General features: G+C 47.7%; 1 protein-coding gene across 3 annotated transcripts in view; it reads left to right on the top strand.

The window, feature by feature from the left end:
* The first annotated feature begins 2,374 nt into the window (after window positions 1–2,374).
* Window positions 2,375–17,717, top strand: part of dpy19l1l (dpy-19-like 1, like (H. sapiens)) — an 80,122-nt gene continuing 64,779 nt past the window's right edge. For all 3 annotated transcript variants that reach the window (XM_078216930.1, XM_078216931.1, XM_078216932.1), the window contains exons 1-6: window positions 2,375–2,887; window positions 4,307–4,331; window positions 7,936–8,023; window positions 8,382–8,519; window positions 12,455–12,575; window positions 12,667–12,760. In XM_078216930.1, the coding sequence (XP_078073056.1) occupies window positions 2,656–2,887; window positions 4,307–4,331; window positions 7,936–8,023; window positions 8,382–8,519; window positions 12,455–12,575; window positions 12,667–12,760 (698 nt within the window). In that variant the 5' untranslated portion in view covers window positions 2,375–2,655. The remainder of the gene's footprint in view (window positions 2,888–4,306; window positions 4,332–7,935; window positions 8,024–8,381; window positions 8,520–12,454; window positions 12,576–12,666; window positions 12,761–17,717) is intronic.

Consider the following 17,717-nt stretch of genomic DNA (forward strand, 5'->3'; position numbering starts at 1 on the left):
TTAAAGGAGCGCTGCACTTCAGAGGGTCAGTACTGAGGGAGTGCCACACTGTCAGAGGGTCAGTACTGAGGGAGTGCCACACTGTCAGAGGGTCAGTGCTGAGGGAGTGCCGCACTGTCAGAGGTCAGCACTGAGGGTGTGTTGCACTGTCAGAGCGTCAGTGCTGAGGGAGTGCTGCACTGTCAGAGGGTCAGTACGGAGGGAGTGCCGCACTTTCACAGGGTCAGTACTGAGGAAGTGCCGCACTGTCAGAGGGTCAGTGCTGAGGGAGTGCCGCACTGTCAGAGGGTCAGTGCTGAGGGAGTGCCGCACTGTCGAGGGTCAGTACTGAAGGAGTGCCGCACTGTCAGAGGGCCAGTACTGAGGGACTGCCGCACTGTCAGAGGGTCAGTGCAGAGGGAGTGCCGCACTGTCAGAGGGTCAGTACTGAGGGAGTGCCGCACTGTCAGAGGGCCAGTACTGAGGGAGTGCTGCACTGTCAGAGGGTCAGTACTGAGGGAGTGCCGCACTGTCAGAGGGTCAGTACTGAGAGAGTGCTGCACTGTCAGAGGGTCAGTACTGAGGGAGCGCCGCACTGTCAAAGGGTCAGTGCTGGGGGAGTGACGCACTGTCAGAGGGTCAGTGCTGGGGGAGTGACGCACTGTCAGAGGGTCAGTACTGAGGGAGTGCTGCACTGTCAGAGGGTCAGTACTGAGGGTGTGTCGCTCTGTCAGAGCGTCAGTGCTGAGGGAGTGCTGCACTGTCAGAGGTCAGCACTGAGGGTGTGTTGCACTGTCAGAGCGTCAGTGCTGAGGGAGTGCTGCACTGTCAGAGGGTCAGTACGGAGGGAGTGCCGCACTGTCACAGGGTCAGTACTGAGAGAGTGCCGCACTGTCAGAGGGTCAGTACTGAGGAAGTGCCGCACTGTCAGAGGGTCAGTGCTGAGGGAGTGCCGCACTGTCAGAGGGTCAGTGCTGAGGGAGTGCCGCACTGTCGAGGGTCAGTACTGAAGGAGTGCCGCACTGTCAGAGGGTCAGTGCTGAGGGACCGCTGCACTGTCACAGGATCAATACTGAGGGAGTCCCGCAATGTCACAGCGAAGTACTGTGGGAGTGCCGCTCTTTCAAAGGGTCGGTATAGGGTGAGTGCCGCACTGTCAGATGGTCAGTACTGAGGGAGTGCCGCACTGTCAGCGGGTCAGTACTGAGGGAGTGCAGCACTGTCAGCGGGTCAGTGCTGCGGGACTGCCGCATTGTCAGAGGCTCAGTACTGAGGGAGTGCCGCACTGTCAGAGGGTCAGTACTGAGGGAGTGCAGCACTGTCAGAGGGTCCGTGCTGAGGGAGTGCCGCACTGTCGGAGGGTCAGTACTGAGAGAGTGTTGCACTGTCAGAGGGTCAGTGCTGATGGAGTGCTGCACTGTCAGAGGGTCAGTACTGAGGGAGTGCCGCACTGTCGGAGGGTCAGTGCTGAGGGGGTGCTGGTTGCTAGTCGGACCATCCCAGTTGCTCGGGGGAGTGGTGCCTGTGGAGATTGAGTTGCTGGGACAGAGGGATGTGTGAGGAGGGAGCAGGTTCGGGGCGAGGAGGGGGCGGGGCGAGTTGAACCATAGAACACTACAGTGCAGAAAGAGGCCATTCGGCCCATCGAGTCTGCACCGACCACAATCCCACCCAGGCCTTCTCCCCATATCCACCTGCTAATCCCTCTCACCCTCATATTTTACCCACTAATCCCTCTAATCTCCGCATCCCAGGACTCGAAGGGGCAATTTAGCATGGCCAATCAACCTAACCCGCACATCTTTGGACTGTGGGAGGAAACCGGAGCACCCAGAGGAAACCCACGCAGACACGGGGAGAATGTGCAAACTCCACACAGACAGTGACCCAAACTGGGAATCGAACCCAGGTTCCTGAAGCTGTGAAGCAGCAGTGCTAACCACTGTGCTACCGTGCCGCCCCGGTTGGGGGCTGGGGGCAGGTTGGGGGTTGGGCGCTGGGGGCTGGGTGGGGCTGGGGGCGGGGCTGGAGGCGGGGGGCTGGGTGGGGGCGGGGGGGGCGGCTGGGCTGGGGGGGTGCTGGGGGCGGGCTGGAGGGGGCTGGGGGTGGACTGGGGGGGGCTGGGGGCGGGCTAGGGGGGGCTGGGGTGGGCTGGGGGGGCTGGGGGGGTGTTGGGGGCGGGCTGGGGGGGGCTGGGGGGGTGTTGGGGGCGGGCTGGGGGGGGCTGGGGGGTGTTGGGGGCGGGCTGGGGGGCGGGGTGGGCTGGGGGGGCGGGGCGGGGCGGGCTGGGGGGGCGGGGCGGGGGGGCTGGGGGCGGGGCGGGGGGGCTGGGGGCGGGGCGGGGGGGCTGGGGGCGGGGCGGGGGGGCTGGGGGCGGGGCGGGGGGGCTGGGGGCGGGGCGGGGGGGCTGGGGGCGGGGCGAGCACAGCGCGCTGTCAGGTTGCCAGGGAGATGCGCTGGTTGGGCTCCTGGCCAAGGCTGGGAGGTCTGGTCAAGCTGCAGCTCCCGCGCTCGGAGGCTGCTCTTGTGGAGCCGCTGCTCTCCTTGTTGTTGGGGATGTTGCCGTGGTGACGGGTATTGTTCCCCGGGCAGAGGGAGCGGAGCTCCGGCTGCAGCCGCCACTCACACAGCCAGGCTCAGACTGGGCCTCGGCCCGGGAGCAGCAGGAGCCCCGACATGCCGGTCAAGACCCGGAGCCGGGCCGCGGCCGATGACAGGGAGCGCTGCCCGCCTCCCAGCAACAGGCCCAAAGCCTCCAGCCCGCGGCGGGAGCGCCCGAAAGACTGCGCCGCCAACAAGAGCAAAGCCACCGCCCTGGGGCACTCCGGAAAATGGGTCTCCGGCATCCGGGGGCCGCTCAGGCTCAGCGAGTCGGCACTCAGCTGCCTGGGGACCATCATCCTGCTGGGTGAGGGAGAGGGGGGGGTTAAGGTGCGGGGGGGGGGTGAAGGAGTGGGGGGATGGGGAATGGGGGGGGAGGAATGCGAGGGGGGGTATGGAGGGGGGTGGGGGGGGATGTGGAGGGGGGTGGGGGGGGATGTGGAGGGGGGTGGGGGGGATGTGGAGGGGGGCGGGGGGGGCATGTGGAGGGGGGCGGGGGGGGAGATGGGGAAGGGGATATGGAGGGGGGGTGGGGGGGGATATGGAGGGGGGGTGGGGGGGGATATGGAGGGGGAGAGATGGGGAAGGAGAAATGGAGGGTGGAGTGGGGAAGGAGAAATGGAGGGGAACATTGAGAGGGGGGAGGTGAGACAATGAGGTTAGGGGATGGGTAAGAGGGAATGAGGACTGTGGACAGGGAATGGTAGCCGAAGAATGAGAAGAGGAAGGGAGAGGAGGGGGGGAATTCAGTGGTAGGGGAAATCGAGGCAATGGGAGGAGACATTTCGGGAGAATAGGGGAAGGGTTGTGATGAAGTATGACGAGGCTGGCAGTCACCATCTTTGAGAGGGGCATGGGGCGAGTTTTTATTTATTAGTGTCACACATAGGCTTATATTGACACTGCAATGAAGTTGCTGCACTCCGGCGCCTGTTCAGGTACATTGAGGGAGAATTTAGCACAGCTAATGCACCTAACCTGCATGTCTTTCGGACTCTGGGAGGAAACTGGAGCACCCGGAGGAAACCCAAACAGACACAGGAAGAATGTGCAAACTCTGCACAGATAGTGACCCAAACCGAGAATCAACCCTGAGTCCCTGGCGCTGTGAGGCAGTTGATGTAGGTGCCGTGCCACTGTGCTGCCCTATAGTGGAAGGGCGTTGGGGAATTGTGAGTAAATGAGGAGTGAGAGGGAGGAACAGGAAGGAGCAAGCTGGGGAGGGGAGAATAAAGGAAGAAGAGCTGTGATAGATAAAGGCCGAAGGTGTAGGGAGGGGATAAAGAGATAGGAAGGAAGAAAAGGGAAGTGTTTATATTGGTTGTGTTCTTATTGACCTTTGTGTTCAATCATCAGGGGCATAGGTTTAAAGCTGTTGGTGGAAGTATTATTTGGGAATGTGAAATTGATTTCACCCAAGTGATTAGTGGGGATCTGGAGCTCCCTGCTTTAAAGTGTGGTAGAGGCTAAAACACTCATCACATTTTTTTAAATGCTTGGATCTATACTTCTAATGTTGTAATCTACAGGCTGCAAAGTGGATTAGACTGGATAACACTGTTAGTTGGTATATACATGATGGGTTGAATGGCTTCTTCCTGAGCCATAAACCTCCCATGTTTCTAACACAGCTTTTAATATTTGATATGTATCTGCTGGAAAAGAGTGGATAGAACAATTTTAAGGACTTTGCTTTTTAACCTTCTACTGATATGCTCTGTTACAGCTATCATCGCAGGAATTTTACATTGGTAAGTGTTAGCTGATTCCTTTACAAGTCTGTATTTTGAGATTAGTTTTGGTGGTCTAATATTTTGTATAGTTACTGATGTCTTCCAGTAAATGAGTTTTAGCCTCAAAAACCTGTTGGATTTCTCTTTGATTTGTCACTTAATATTCAATTTATAACCACCCTTGTGAGTGAAAATTAAAAGTTACTTAACATAGGACTGAGGTGTAGAAGTCTGCTCTGCCATTCAATAGGATTATGGCTGATCCGGTTATTATTTTAACTTCACTTTTGGACCTGTAACCCTATAATCATCGACTCCCTTGTTGAGGAGAAATCTGTCTAAGTTAGCCTTGAGTATATTCAATGACTAGTCTCCACTGCTGTCTACAAGTGGTACAAATTGCTGGAAATACTCAGCATGGTGGCACGGTGGTTAGCACTGCTGCCTCACTGCACCAGGGACTCTGGTTCATTTCCGGCCTTGGGTGACTGTGCGGAGTCTGCATGTTCTCCCCGTCTGTGTGGGTTTCCTCCAGGTCTTCTGGTTTCCTCTCACAGTCCAAAGGTGTGTGGGTTAGGTGGATTAGCCATTATAAATTGACCCTTAGTGTCCAAAGATGTGTTGATTAGATGAATTGGCCATGCTAAATGTGTGGGGTCAAGGGGATAGGGCACGGGGTGGGTCTGGGTAAGATGTTCCTTCAGAGAGACTATGCAGACTCGATGGACCGAATGGCCACCTCCTGCACTGTAGGGATTCTATGGTTCTAAGTCTGGCAGCATTTGTGGAGAGAGACTCAGGGTTAACGTTTCAGGTCCTGACCTTGCATCAGAATCTTGCGTTTCCATGGTGCTGTTCACCAATATAAACTAGACAAGTGTCAAACACTAAAAAAAACTAATGGTCAGGTCACCAGATGACCATAGGCTGACTGTTGACAATTTAACTTGAGGATCACCACACCTCATGCAAGGGTCAAAGCTCCAGCCAGCGCGGGAATTGAACCTGTGCTGTTGACATCACTCTGCATCACGAACCCGCTGTCCAGCCAACTGAGCTAACTGGCCCCCATTGTTAAAAATTATTTATTAATCAGCAGACAAGGTCATGCAGACAGTGTTTTTGAAATATTTGGCACATGGCGAGCTTTAGGTAAGAGTGCAGATAAAATTATGGCTTTATCCCTGGGATATCCTAGCTGGCAACATCAGCTGATGATGAAAAACCACTCTGTGTTCAATCCGGCAACTCATTTTCTAGGAGTTTAAGGGAATATAGTTAGGATGTGTAAATCTGATCTAAATAGATATTCCGATTTTCCCATTTACCCACAGTCACCAGGTTAATTTGTTACAACATATAGTTAATGCAACAGTGCTAATATTTGCTGTTTCCCCATAGCTGGTTGTACAACGTGCAAGAGTTTTAACAACACCAGGTTAAAGTCCAACAGGTTTATTTGGTAGCAAATGCCATTAGCTTTGGCATTTGCTACCAAATGGCATTTGCTACCAGAATTTGGTAGCAAAATTTGGCATTTGCTACCAAATAAACCTGTTGGACTTTACCTGGTGTTGTTAAAACTCTTCCTGTGTTTACCCCAGTCCAACGCCGGCATCTCCACGTCATGTATAATGTGTAACAGGAAATGTCAGTTTAAACAAATTAACCTTCTTTGTTTATACTTTGGTGACGTCTTCTGTCAAATTAACCGCAGGTCAGAGTTTTATCCTACTGAGAAATTAAAAGGGAGATTAGGGAATTCTGTTTTTGGATGGAGATTGGAGAGTGGCCATTGGGAGAAATACAAAATGATATTAAAAGAGGATGAAAAGAAGATTGGGGTGTCAAGAGAGAACTGGAAGGAAAAACTCAGAGGTCTGGCAGCATCTATGGAGAGAGAAAGAGTTAATGTTTCAAGTCTGTTTCCGGACACAAAATGTTAACTTTATTTCTCTCCACAGATGCTGCCAGACCTGCTGAGTTAATCCAGCATTTTCTGTTTTTGTTTCAGATTTGCAGCATCTGCAGGTATTTTGCTTTTATTTTAGAGAACTGAAAGAGTTTAGTGCATCAGTACAATACCTTAATAGGAAGGGAAGAGGTCTAAACCCTCTGGGATCCAAATGAAGGCTGAGTACAACAGAGGAGACGATTAATGTGATAAAATGTCTGCTTTCGGAATGTTATCAGAGAAATGTAACACTATTGTGTTCCATCTCGAGCACGTGCCCTGTGTCATTTGTGCACCTCATGCTGCAGTTAGAATACCAGCTGGGTAAACAGACTGAATATTAATCCGTTCCTCGAGGGTGCAAGAGTGTACCCAGAAACAAAGAAAGAGTGATGTGGCGTCATTGTGAGGATGTAGTACACAGTGTCCTTCCTCCGTTCAAGAGGACTTGAAGGATAAGCCAGATGACTACAGAACAGTTGGTCTTAATTCATTTGAGGAAAATCCTAATTCAAGATGCAATTAGGAAGTGTTTAGGAATGTGTGCTGAACAGGGAGCTTCAGCACCCATTTGTTAGACGTGCCGTTTTTGACAGATGTGAAAAAAATTAATGACTTGAATTTCTGTCGTCTTTCACAATATCAGGATATCCAGAAGTGTTCCGCAGCCAATGAAGTACGTGTTGAACTCATTGTAATGTAGGAAGTGCAGCAGCTAATTTTCATATGGCAAGATCCCACAGTGAGATAAACGATTAGCTAATTTGTTCTAGTTTTTTTTGAGGAATAACAAGATCCGAGAACAAAAGAGAAGCAGCAGCACATGATTTGAAAACCAAATTTTGAACAGGGGCCAGGCAGGAAGATTACTTCTGCTACATGTTATGTGAAAACAGGTGTGGTAACTAAGGGGCTGCTAGAAAAATAATCTGCAGCAGTAAGGGGAAGATATCAAACTTGTCATCTGAAAGGTTGAGATCAAGTGGCTTGTTTTATCTGTGTCTGATCCTGGAAAATAAAAAATCCATTAATTTAAGCATTTCCCTAGAGTGCGATGTGCATTTTAAATCCTGCAGTTTCACTGCAATTAATTTGCTTGCATTGAGTTCTCTTATTGACTGATGTCTTTTTTGCTGCTTCTTGTATTTGATTTTCCAGCAGTGAGCGATTGAAGACATTCAAATATTGTTAGAAAGCTGTTGCCCAGCAAAGTATACAATTCTTAGAGCGCTTGTCAGAGTAGATACTGAAAGGCTATTTCTTCCCTGCCGAGAGACGATAATAACTCCGATTCAGCCCGGGATATGGGGTCAGCCATTTAGGATTGAAAGAAGGAGAAGCTTCTTTACTGAGCATTCAGAATCTTTGCAATACTCTATCCCAAAGGGATGAGGATGTTCATTCATCGTGTATACTCATGGCTCAAACTGAATAAAAGGATATGGGGAAAGAGAAAAAGTGGAAATGAGGGAGAAGTTTAGCTGTGACCTTATTGAATGTTGGAGCAGGTTTGAGGGGTTGTATAGTCTATCCTAGGTCCTAATTTCAATGCTAACCACCATGCCATTGATAGCATGTGACTGGTTAATCAGCAGCGATATCATGGACCTTTTCTCAACACCGGAAGCAATGTCTAAACCATTCTAATTTTGCTCTCATTTGCCTTAGGTACCATATATCTAGTCTCTTTGAAAACAATCGACACTTCTCTCACCTTTCTACACTAGAAAGGGAAATGGCTTTTCGCACTGAGATGGTAAGCATTGCTTTGTATTACAGTGATGAGCCTCCAAGTCCCCAGGATAGCTAGCCTACTTGGCGTCACCTCGCCAGATCAGACAGCTAAATGGCAGTCAAGATGTTAGGTCACCAAACACCTGAATTAGAAATTATCAGGTGATACAATTTCTAATCCCCATTGATCTGTTAATTGTACCCTGTTTCTCTAATAGGAAGGGGTTTGCAAACCTCCAAACCCCCCTTCACTTTCAGGGAACAGCCGTTTTTCCATAGAATGATGGTGGAATGGTTGGAAAGCAGCGTTGGCAATCTTTTTGTTTGTGGATAAGTCTGCTTTGTCATGTAATGCTTCTAAATATCTTTTCTGCTTTTAGGGCTTGTATTATTCTTTCTTTAAGACCATAATTGAAGCACCTTCATACCGTGAAGGTTTAAGCTACATAATGAATGATCGCCTGACTGAATATCCTTTGGTTATCAATACCTTGAAACGATTCAATCTTTATCCAGAGGTAGGTTTTCTGCTGAATTCTCTATTTAGCATGTGGTTTCAAACTATAGAATCCTTACAGTGCAAAAGGAGACCATTTGGTCTATCGAGTCTGCACTCGGCTAACCAGAAATAACCACTGTTCCACCGTGCCACCTCAGGGCCAACATTACATTGCACTCCTGTTTATGTAGCAGGATAGACAAAGTGAGCGCTGAATGGTGAGGAGATTCAAATATCCTTTCGCATTCTCTGCTCAGCTCTGCCTCATCAACTGCACTCTGCACAAACTCTAGCATTCAGAACTTCATTTGTGCTTTATCTTATGCACCTATTGCCCTTGTCTCACTGATCTTGCACTTGAATCCCAGGAGGAACCAATATCCTGGCGAGGAGGTTTGCTAAGGCTACTGGGGAGAGTTTAAACTAGAATGGTTGGGGGGTGGGAATCAAATTGAAGTGACTGGGAGAGAGGAGGTTAGCTCACAAATAGAGAAAGCTTGCCGACAGTGTGAGAGGGAGGATAGGCAGGTGATAGAGAAGGGGAGTGCTCAGACCGAAGATTTGAGATGTGTCTTTTTTAACGCAAGGAGTGTTGTGAACAAAGTGGATGAGCTTAGAGCGTGGATCACTGCTTGGAAATATGATGTGGTGGCCATTACAGAGACTTGGATGACTCAGGGACAGGACTGGTTACTTCAAGTGCCGGGTTTCAGAAGGGACTGGGAGGGAGGCAAAAGAGGTGGGGGAGTGGCACTGTTAATCAAAGATAGTGTCACGGCTGCAGAAAAGATGGACACCATGGAGGGATTGTCTACGGAGTCTCTGTGGGTGGAGGTTAGGAACAGGAAGGGGTCAATAACTTTACTGGGTGTTTTCTATGGGTCGCCCAATAGTAACAGGGATGTTGAGGAGCAGATAGGGAAACAGATCCTGGAAAGGTGTAATAATGATGTGGAGATGCCGGCGTTGGACTGGGGTAAACACAGTAAGAAGTTTAACAACACCAGGTTAAAGTCCAACAGGTTTATTTGGTAGCAAAAGCCACTTTTGGCTTTTGCTACCAAATAAACCTGTTGGACTTTAACCTGGTGTTGTTAAACTTCTTACAAGGTGTAATAATAACAGAGTTGTCGTGATGGGAGATTTTAATTTCCCAAATATTGATTGGAATCTCCCTAGAGTAAGGGGTGTAGATGGGGAGGAGTTTGTTAGGTGTGTTCAGGAAGGTTTCTTGACACAGTATGTAGATAAGCCTACAAGAGAGGCTGTACTTGATTTGGTATTGGGAAATGAACCTGGTCAGGTGTCAGATTTCTGTGGGAGAGCATTTTGGAGATAGTAATCATAATTCTATCTCCTTTACAATCGCCTTGGAGAAAGATAGGATCAGTCAAGCTAGAAAAATGTTTAATTGGAGTAAGGGGAATTATGAGGCTATCAGGCCGGAAATTGGAGGCTTAAATTGGAAAGAGGTTTTCTCGGGGAAATGTACGGAAGAAATGTGGCAAATTTTCAGGGAATATTTGTCTGGAGTTCTGCATAGCAACGTTCCAATGAGACAGGGAAGTTATGGCAGGTTACAGGAACCGTGGTATACAAGGGCTGTAACGAATCTAGTCAAGAAGAAAAGAAAAGCTTACAAAAGGTTCAGGGAGCTAGGTAATGTTAGAGATCTAGAAGAGTATACGACTAGTAGGAAGGATCTTAAGAAGGAAATTAGGAGAGCCAGACAGGGTCATGAGAAGGCCTTGGCAGGCAGGATTAAGGAAAACCCCAAGGCATTCTACAAGTATGTGAAGAGCAAGAGGATAAGACGTGAAAGAATAGGACCTATCAAATGTGACGGTGGGAAAGTTTGTATGGAACCGGAAGAAATAGCAGAGGTACTTAATGAATACTTTACTTCAGCATTCACTATGGAAAAGGATCTTGGTGGTTGTAGTGCAAACTTGCAGCGGACTGAAAAGCTTGAGCATGTAGATATTAAGAAAGAGGATGTGTTGGAGTTTTTTGAAAAGCATCAAGTTAGATAAGTCGCTGGGACCGGATGAGATATACCCCAGGCTACTGTAGGAGGCGAGGGAGGAGATTGCTGAGCCTCTGGCGATGATCTTTGCATCATCAATGGAGAGGTTCCGGAGGATTGCGGATGTTGTTCCTTTATTCAAGAAAGGGAGTAGAGATAGCCCTGGAAATTATAGACCAGTGCATCTAACCTCAGTGGTTGGTGAGTTGATGGAGAAGATCCTGAGAGGCAGGATTTATGAACATTTGGAGAGGTATAATATGATTAAGAATACTCAGCATGGCTTTGTCAAAGGCAGATCATGCATTACGAGCCTGATTGAATTTTTTGAGGATGTGACTAAACACATTGATGAAGGAAGAGCAGTAGATGTAGTATATATGGACTTCAGCAAGGCATTTGATAAGGTGCCCCATGCAAGGCTTATTGAGAAAGTGAGGGGGCATGGGATCCAAGGGGACATTGCTTTGTGGATCCAGAACTGGCTTGCCCACAGAAGGCAAAGAGTGATTATAGATGGGTCATATTCTGCATGGAGGTCGGTCACTGGTGGAGTGCCCCAGGGATCTGTTCTGGGACCCTTACTCTTTGTGATTTTTATAAATGACCTGGATGAGGAAGTGGAGGGATGGGTTGGTAAGTTTTCTGATGACACAAAGGTTGGAGGTGTTGTGGATAGTGTGGAGGGATGTCAGAAGTTGCAGCGAGACATTGATAGGATGCAAGACTGGGCGGAGAAGTGGCAGATGGAGTTCAACCCAGATAAGTGTGAGGTGGTTCATTTTGGCAGGCCAAATAGGATGGCGGAATATAATATTAATGGTAGGACTCTTGGCAGTGTGGAAGATCAGAAGGATCTTGGGGTCCGAGTTCATAGGATGCTCAAAGCAGCTGTGCAGGTTGAGGCTGTGGTTAAGAAGGTGTATGGTGTACTGGCCTTCATCAATCGAGGAATTGAGTTTAGGAGTTGTGAGATAACGTTGCAGCTATATAAGACCCTGGTCAGACCCCACTTGGAGTACTGTGCTCAGTTCTGGTCGCCTCATTACAGGAAGGATGTGGAAGCCATAGAAAGGGTGCAGAGGAGATTTACAAGGATGTTGCCTGGGTTGAGGAGCATGCCTTATGAGGATAGGTTGAGTGAGCTCGGCCTTTTCTCCTTGGAGAGACGAAGGATGAGGGGTGACATGATAGAGGTGTATAAGATGTTGAGAGGTATTGATCGAGTAGATAGTCAGAGGCTTTTTCCCAGGGCTGAAATGGTTGCCACAAGAGGACACAGGTTTAAGGTGCTGGGGAGTTGGTACAGAGGAGATGTCAGGGGTAAGTTTTTCACTCAGAGGGTGGTGGGTGTGTGGAATGGGCTGCCAGCAACGGTGGTGGAGGCGGATTCGATAGGGTCTTTTAAGAGACTTTTAGATAAGTACATGAAACTTAGTAAAATAGAGGGTTATAGGTAAGCCTAGTAATCGCTAAGGTAGGGACATGTTCGGCACAACTTTGTGGGCTGAAGGGCCTGTATTGTGGTGTAGTTTTTCTATGTTTCTATCTCCAAAGCTTGCAGCATCAAGCTATCTTCTGTGCTCAGATCCTAGAGACGGTACAAACCCATCACATTCTGACTAAGCTGGGACTTCCACAAATGGCCATGCATTTCAATGTGATTGGGCAAAAGAATTATTGTAGTAATGTTGCTGACAACAGTATGACTGGCTCATTAACAATTATTATCTTGTGTTTTAAATCCAAACGTTAGAATTCTATTTAATGCATGGGTGATAGCATCATAAATGGGGCTTTATTAGTTAAAGGACTAGTGTCTACGATATTATTTCCAGATGTGCTTTGTATGGAAACACCATGAGGAGCAATGTTTAGTTTAAAATTGCCACTTATATCATGGAAAATCTGATTTCTTCTCTGGTTAGGTAGTGCTGGGCAGCTGGTATCGCATTTACGTTGCCGTTGCAGACATTCTTGGCATTTCAACTAAAATGTGCTGGCGTGTGGACCGAGGGAAAGGTTTCAGTCCCGTGGAGAGTTGTGAAGGCAAGTTCTTAAAATTTGGCAATTTTTTATTCCCCATTTGTAAATGTTAGTGCAGATAGTGAACTTAAAGTTGTTTATTCTTGTTTGACAGGAATGGGAGACCCTGCCTACTTTTATGTAACATTTGTTTTTATTTTAAATGGGCTGATGATGTCGGTGTTTTTCCTCTATGGAACGTTTTTGAGGTAAGGATATTGCAGTGTCATTAACAGATGAGGTGGGATTGAAATGATGCTTTTCTGCTGGAGCCCAATATTTGCACTACACGACGTGTTGGGGCAAGCCATTTAGTAATGAGCCAATAATAGCTAGGGAGCATATGGGATGAATGGATCAATGACTGAATTTAAGATATGCTCTTATTGTCTCTGAGAAAGCTTTCTAGAAATTCTTATGAATAAATAACTAAAGGCATTTAAGAGACAATGGATATATTTGTTGCCTTTTGTAAATTGTGTTCTGGAGGTTGGTTGCATTTGTTTGAATCTGGGTAATATGTGTTAATACATATTGAGTCTCTGTGAGTCTCAAGTCTGGCTGCAGAATTGTGCATAATTGATTTTGTTACCTACTGTGAAATTATTTGAATGATGACTGGTATTCCTGTCCTTCTGTGCTTGGTCAAATCCCCCCTCTTACTCCCAAAAACATTCCAGTCATAAAATAACCCATGACTCCTGTTTGATTATAAAGCATTCTGGGACATCCGGAGGCCATGAATGGTACAATATTAATGCTAGATACTAGCAGACAATTATGGAACAGTACTTCAGCAAAGGATGCCTTGGAGGGTGAGAATAAATGTACTCTTTTGCTTGCTATACATGAGCATCTCCAGGTTCTGTAAATCTGCTAGGATCTTCAGTGAGTGCACTCAATGGTACAATTCTGATCAGTTAACTCAGTTTTCACACTGAATTTTATATGTTCACAACAGCAAGAACCTTTCTTGTTTGTGCACTTTAGAAATCTCAGGTTTTAATTGACAAAATACAAAACTCATGCTGATTTGTAATGCATCTTAACTTGGCAGATGCACTTCATCTTCCTAATGTGGCCAGTAGGAAAAGCTTAATGATCAGAATTTAATATGAGGAGGCAATAAAGTAGTTTTATTTATAAAGGGTTTTCTCAGTTGTTTCTCTCACTGCAGTCAGGAGTATCCGAGGCGATTTTAAATGACGAGTAGTGTCCGGTAGTCACAGAACTAGAAAGGAAGCCATTCAGCCCATCATATCTCTGCTGGGTTGGTTCTTTAAGAGAGCTGTTGGTCCCACACCCTTTGCTCTTTCCCCATCACCCTGAACCATTCTCCTTTCCAAATATTTCTCCAATTCCCCCCTTTTAAAACTATTGTTGACTCTGCTCCCCTTTCAGGCAACACATTCCTGATCACGGTTTAAAAAAAAAAGTTGCATTTCCTTTTTGATACTTTTAAAGCAGTTCAAATGGAAAGCAATGGTATGTTTTCTCAGTTAACTCCCTGAATTGTGGAGTAATTTGCTGAACTGGACAGGGGAAAGCAGCAGGATTTTTAGGACCTGCTGAGAGTTAATTCCTTTTCAATGACTCTGGAGCAGGATCTTTCCCTGCTGCTTCCTGTACCTGCTGCTCATCATGTCAGGATGGATTGGCTGCTTTTAGATTATAGATTTTTAATAGCCTGATACAGTAGTGTTTTTTATTGTAACTCTCCACAGCATTTAAAAAGAAGCTCCTGGAAGATTATCAGTCGGAGGAGAGGCAACAGCTTTGGAGCTCCCCTTCAGTCCAGTGCACCTGCTGTGTGAACTAACAGTTCACAAATATAATCTTCAAAATTAATGCTGTGTTGGAAACAACTGTTATCAAATTAATAGTGATTTGTCATTTAGAAGAAATCATAGAAACCCTACAGTACAGAAAGAGGCCATTTGGCCCATCGAGTCTGCACCGACCACAATCCCACCCAGGCCCTACCACCATATCCCTACATATTTACCCACTCATCCCTCTAACCTACGCATCCCAGGACTCTAAGGGGCAATTTTTAGCATGGCCAATCAACCTAACCCGCACATCTTTGGACTGTGGGAGGAAACCGGAGCACCCGGAGGAAACCCACGCAGACACGAAGAGAATGTGCAAACTCCACACAGACAGTGACCCAAGCCGGGAATCGAACCCGGGTCCCTGGAGCTGTGAAGCAGCAGTGCTAACCACTGTGCTACTGTAATAGTCCCTTTCCTCCTCCTTCCCCTTGTTTCCCTCCTTCTCCAATAAAAGAGGGAGTGTAAGTAATAGTACCTTCCTCTTTCCTTCCCTTACACTGCCCCATCCCCCCCTAGTTATAGAGGAGTTGCCAGGCTGTGATCCATCTCTTTATATGAATTGACCAGAATGTATAGACTTTAACTTAATGAATAACTTTGTGTGTCTGGAAAGGTCCATGGTGCGTAGGTACAACATAAAATGTGAATGATTGTCTTCAAGTAGTTCACCTTCATGTTATACCTCAGGCAGCATGTGAGTTGCAGAGGTTAGGGCCAGAATTTTCGGGTGTTCACGCCAGTGGGATCTTCTGGTTCCACCAACAGTGAACCCCCAGTGAGGGGTGCATTCAGTGGGAAGTACTGTTGATAATGGCAATAAGAAGTCTCACAACACCAGGTTAAAGTCCAACAGGTTTATTTGGCAGCACAAACTTTCAGAGTCTCCGGCTCCTTCATCAGATGAGTGAAGAGTTGTGTTCACAAACAGGGCATATAGAGACACAAACTCAATTTACAAGATAATGGTTGGAATGCGAGTCTTTACAGGTAATCAAGTCTTAAAGGTACACACGATGTGAGTGGAGAGAGGACCAAGCACAGGTTAAAGAGGTGTGTATTGTCTCCAGCCAGGACAGTTAGTGAGATTTTGCAAGCCCAGGCAAGTCGTGGGGGTTACAGATAGTGTGACATGAACCCAATACCCCGGTTGAGGCCGTCCTCCTGTGCGGACCTTGGCTATCAGTCTCTGCTCGGCAATTCTGCGTTGTTGTGTGTTGTGAAAGCCGCCTTGGAGAACGCTTACCCGAAGATCAGAAGCTGAATGCCTGTGACTGCTGAAGTGTTCCCCAACTGGAAGGGAACACTCTTGCCTGGTGATTGTCGAGTGGTGTTCATTCATCCATTGTCGTAGTGTCTGCATGGCCTCCCCAGTGTATCGTGCCTCGGGACATCCTTTCCTGCAGCATATCAGATAGACAACGTTGGCCGAGTTGCAAGTGTATGTACAGTGTACCTGGTGGATGGTGTTCTCACGTGAGATGATGGCATCTGTGTCGATGATCCGGCACGTCTTGCAGAGGTTGCTGTGGCAGGGTTGTGTGGTGTCATGGTCACTGTTCTCCTGAAGGCTGGGTAGTTTGCTGCGGACAATGGTCTGTTTGAGGTTGTGCGGTTGTTTGAAGGCAAGAAGTGGGGGTGTGGGGATGGTCTTGGCAAGATGTTCGTCTTCATCGATGACATGTTGAAGGCTCCGGAGAAGATGTCGTAGCTTCTCCGCTCCGGGGAAGTACTGGATGACAAAGGGCAGTCTGTCCGCCGTGTCCCATGTTTGTCTTCTGAGAAGGTTGGTGCGGTTTATGAGGACGAACATTTCGCTAAGGCCATCCCCGCACCCCGACTTCTTGCCTTCAAACAACCGCACAACCTCAAACAGACCATTGTCCACAGCAAACTACCCAGCCTTCAGGGGAACAGTGACCACGACACCACACAACCCTGCCACAGCAACCTTTGCAAGACGTGCCGGACCATCGACATGGATGCCATCATCTCACGTGAGAACACCATCCACCAGGTACACAGTACATACTCTTGCAACTCAGCCAACGTTGTCTACCTGATACGCTGCAGGAAAGGATGTCCCGCGGCATGGTATATTGGGGAGACCATGCAGACGCTGCGACAACGAATGAATGATCACCGCTCGACAATCACCAGGCAAGAGTGTTCCCTTCCAGTCAAGGAACACTTCAGCAGTCACGGGCTTTCAGCCTCTGATCTTCGGTAAGCGTCCTCCAAGACGGCCTTCACGGCACACGACAACGCAGAGACTGATAGCCAAGTTCCGCACACATGAGGACGGCCTCAACCGGGATCTTGGGTTCATGTCACACTATCTGTAACCCTCACGACTTGCCTGGGCTTGCAAAATCTCACTGACTGTCCTGTCTGGTGACAATACACATCTCTTTAACCTGTGCTTAACCCTCTCCACTCACATTGTCCGTACCTTTAAGACTTGATTACCTGTAAAAACTCGCATTCCAACCATTATTTTGCAAATTGAGTTTGTGTCTGTATATGCCCTGTTTGTGAACAGAACTCCCACTCACCTGATGAAGGAGCCTAAGACTCCGAAAGCTTGTGCTGCCAAATAAACCTGTTGGACTGGTGTTGTGAGACTTCTTACTGTGCCCACCCCAATCCAACACCGGCATCTCCACATCATGACAATGGCAGGGCCAGAAGGTCCCATCACTGGCCAATGGGCTTCGCCACCATGAAACACATGGTGGATTGAGTGGAAAATCCCGCCTTGTGTCTCGGTTCTACCCATAACTGATAGAGAACAACTTCGGGACGTCCCAAAGCACTTTACAGCCGTTTAATTAATTTTGAAATGCAATTACTGGTGTATTGTGGGAAATACATCCACCAGTTTGCACACAGCAAGCCCCCAAATAGCAGTAAGTGGTAAATGATTAAATTTATTATTGATGGTGATGGCTAGTGAATATTGTCCTGGCACGTCAAATAGTACCGTGTGGCATTTTACATTATGGTGAAGGAGAGGAAGATTATTGGAAGTGTTAGCGTTGCCTGTAGGAATGTTTGGGTTCATACTGGCTGACAGGTGGGTTAGAGGAGACGAGATTCAGTCTGTGCAGGTGTCAATCTGCAAAGTATAAGCATTTCTTTGCTGCAAAGTGAATGAAGGGAAGACTGTACAAAAATAGGACTTGTATTACTTGAATGAGGTTTGTGTTTTAGTCCTGGTGCGTCAGGTGATGTGTATTTTTTGACCAGTGCTGTAATGAAACTGTTTCTTGGTTTAAATTGTGTGCAGTGATTTAATGTGGAGTGAGTTGAACAGTGCGGAATGATGTGCTTA

The sequence above is a fragment of the Mustelus asterias genome, chromosome 7, assembly GCF_964213995.1.
Source record: "Mustelus asterias chromosome 7, sMusAst1.hap1.1, whole genome shotgun sequence".
Lineage (NCBI taxonomy): Eukaryota > Metazoa > Chordata > Chondrichthyes > Carcharhiniformes > Triakidae > Mustelus > Mustelus asterias.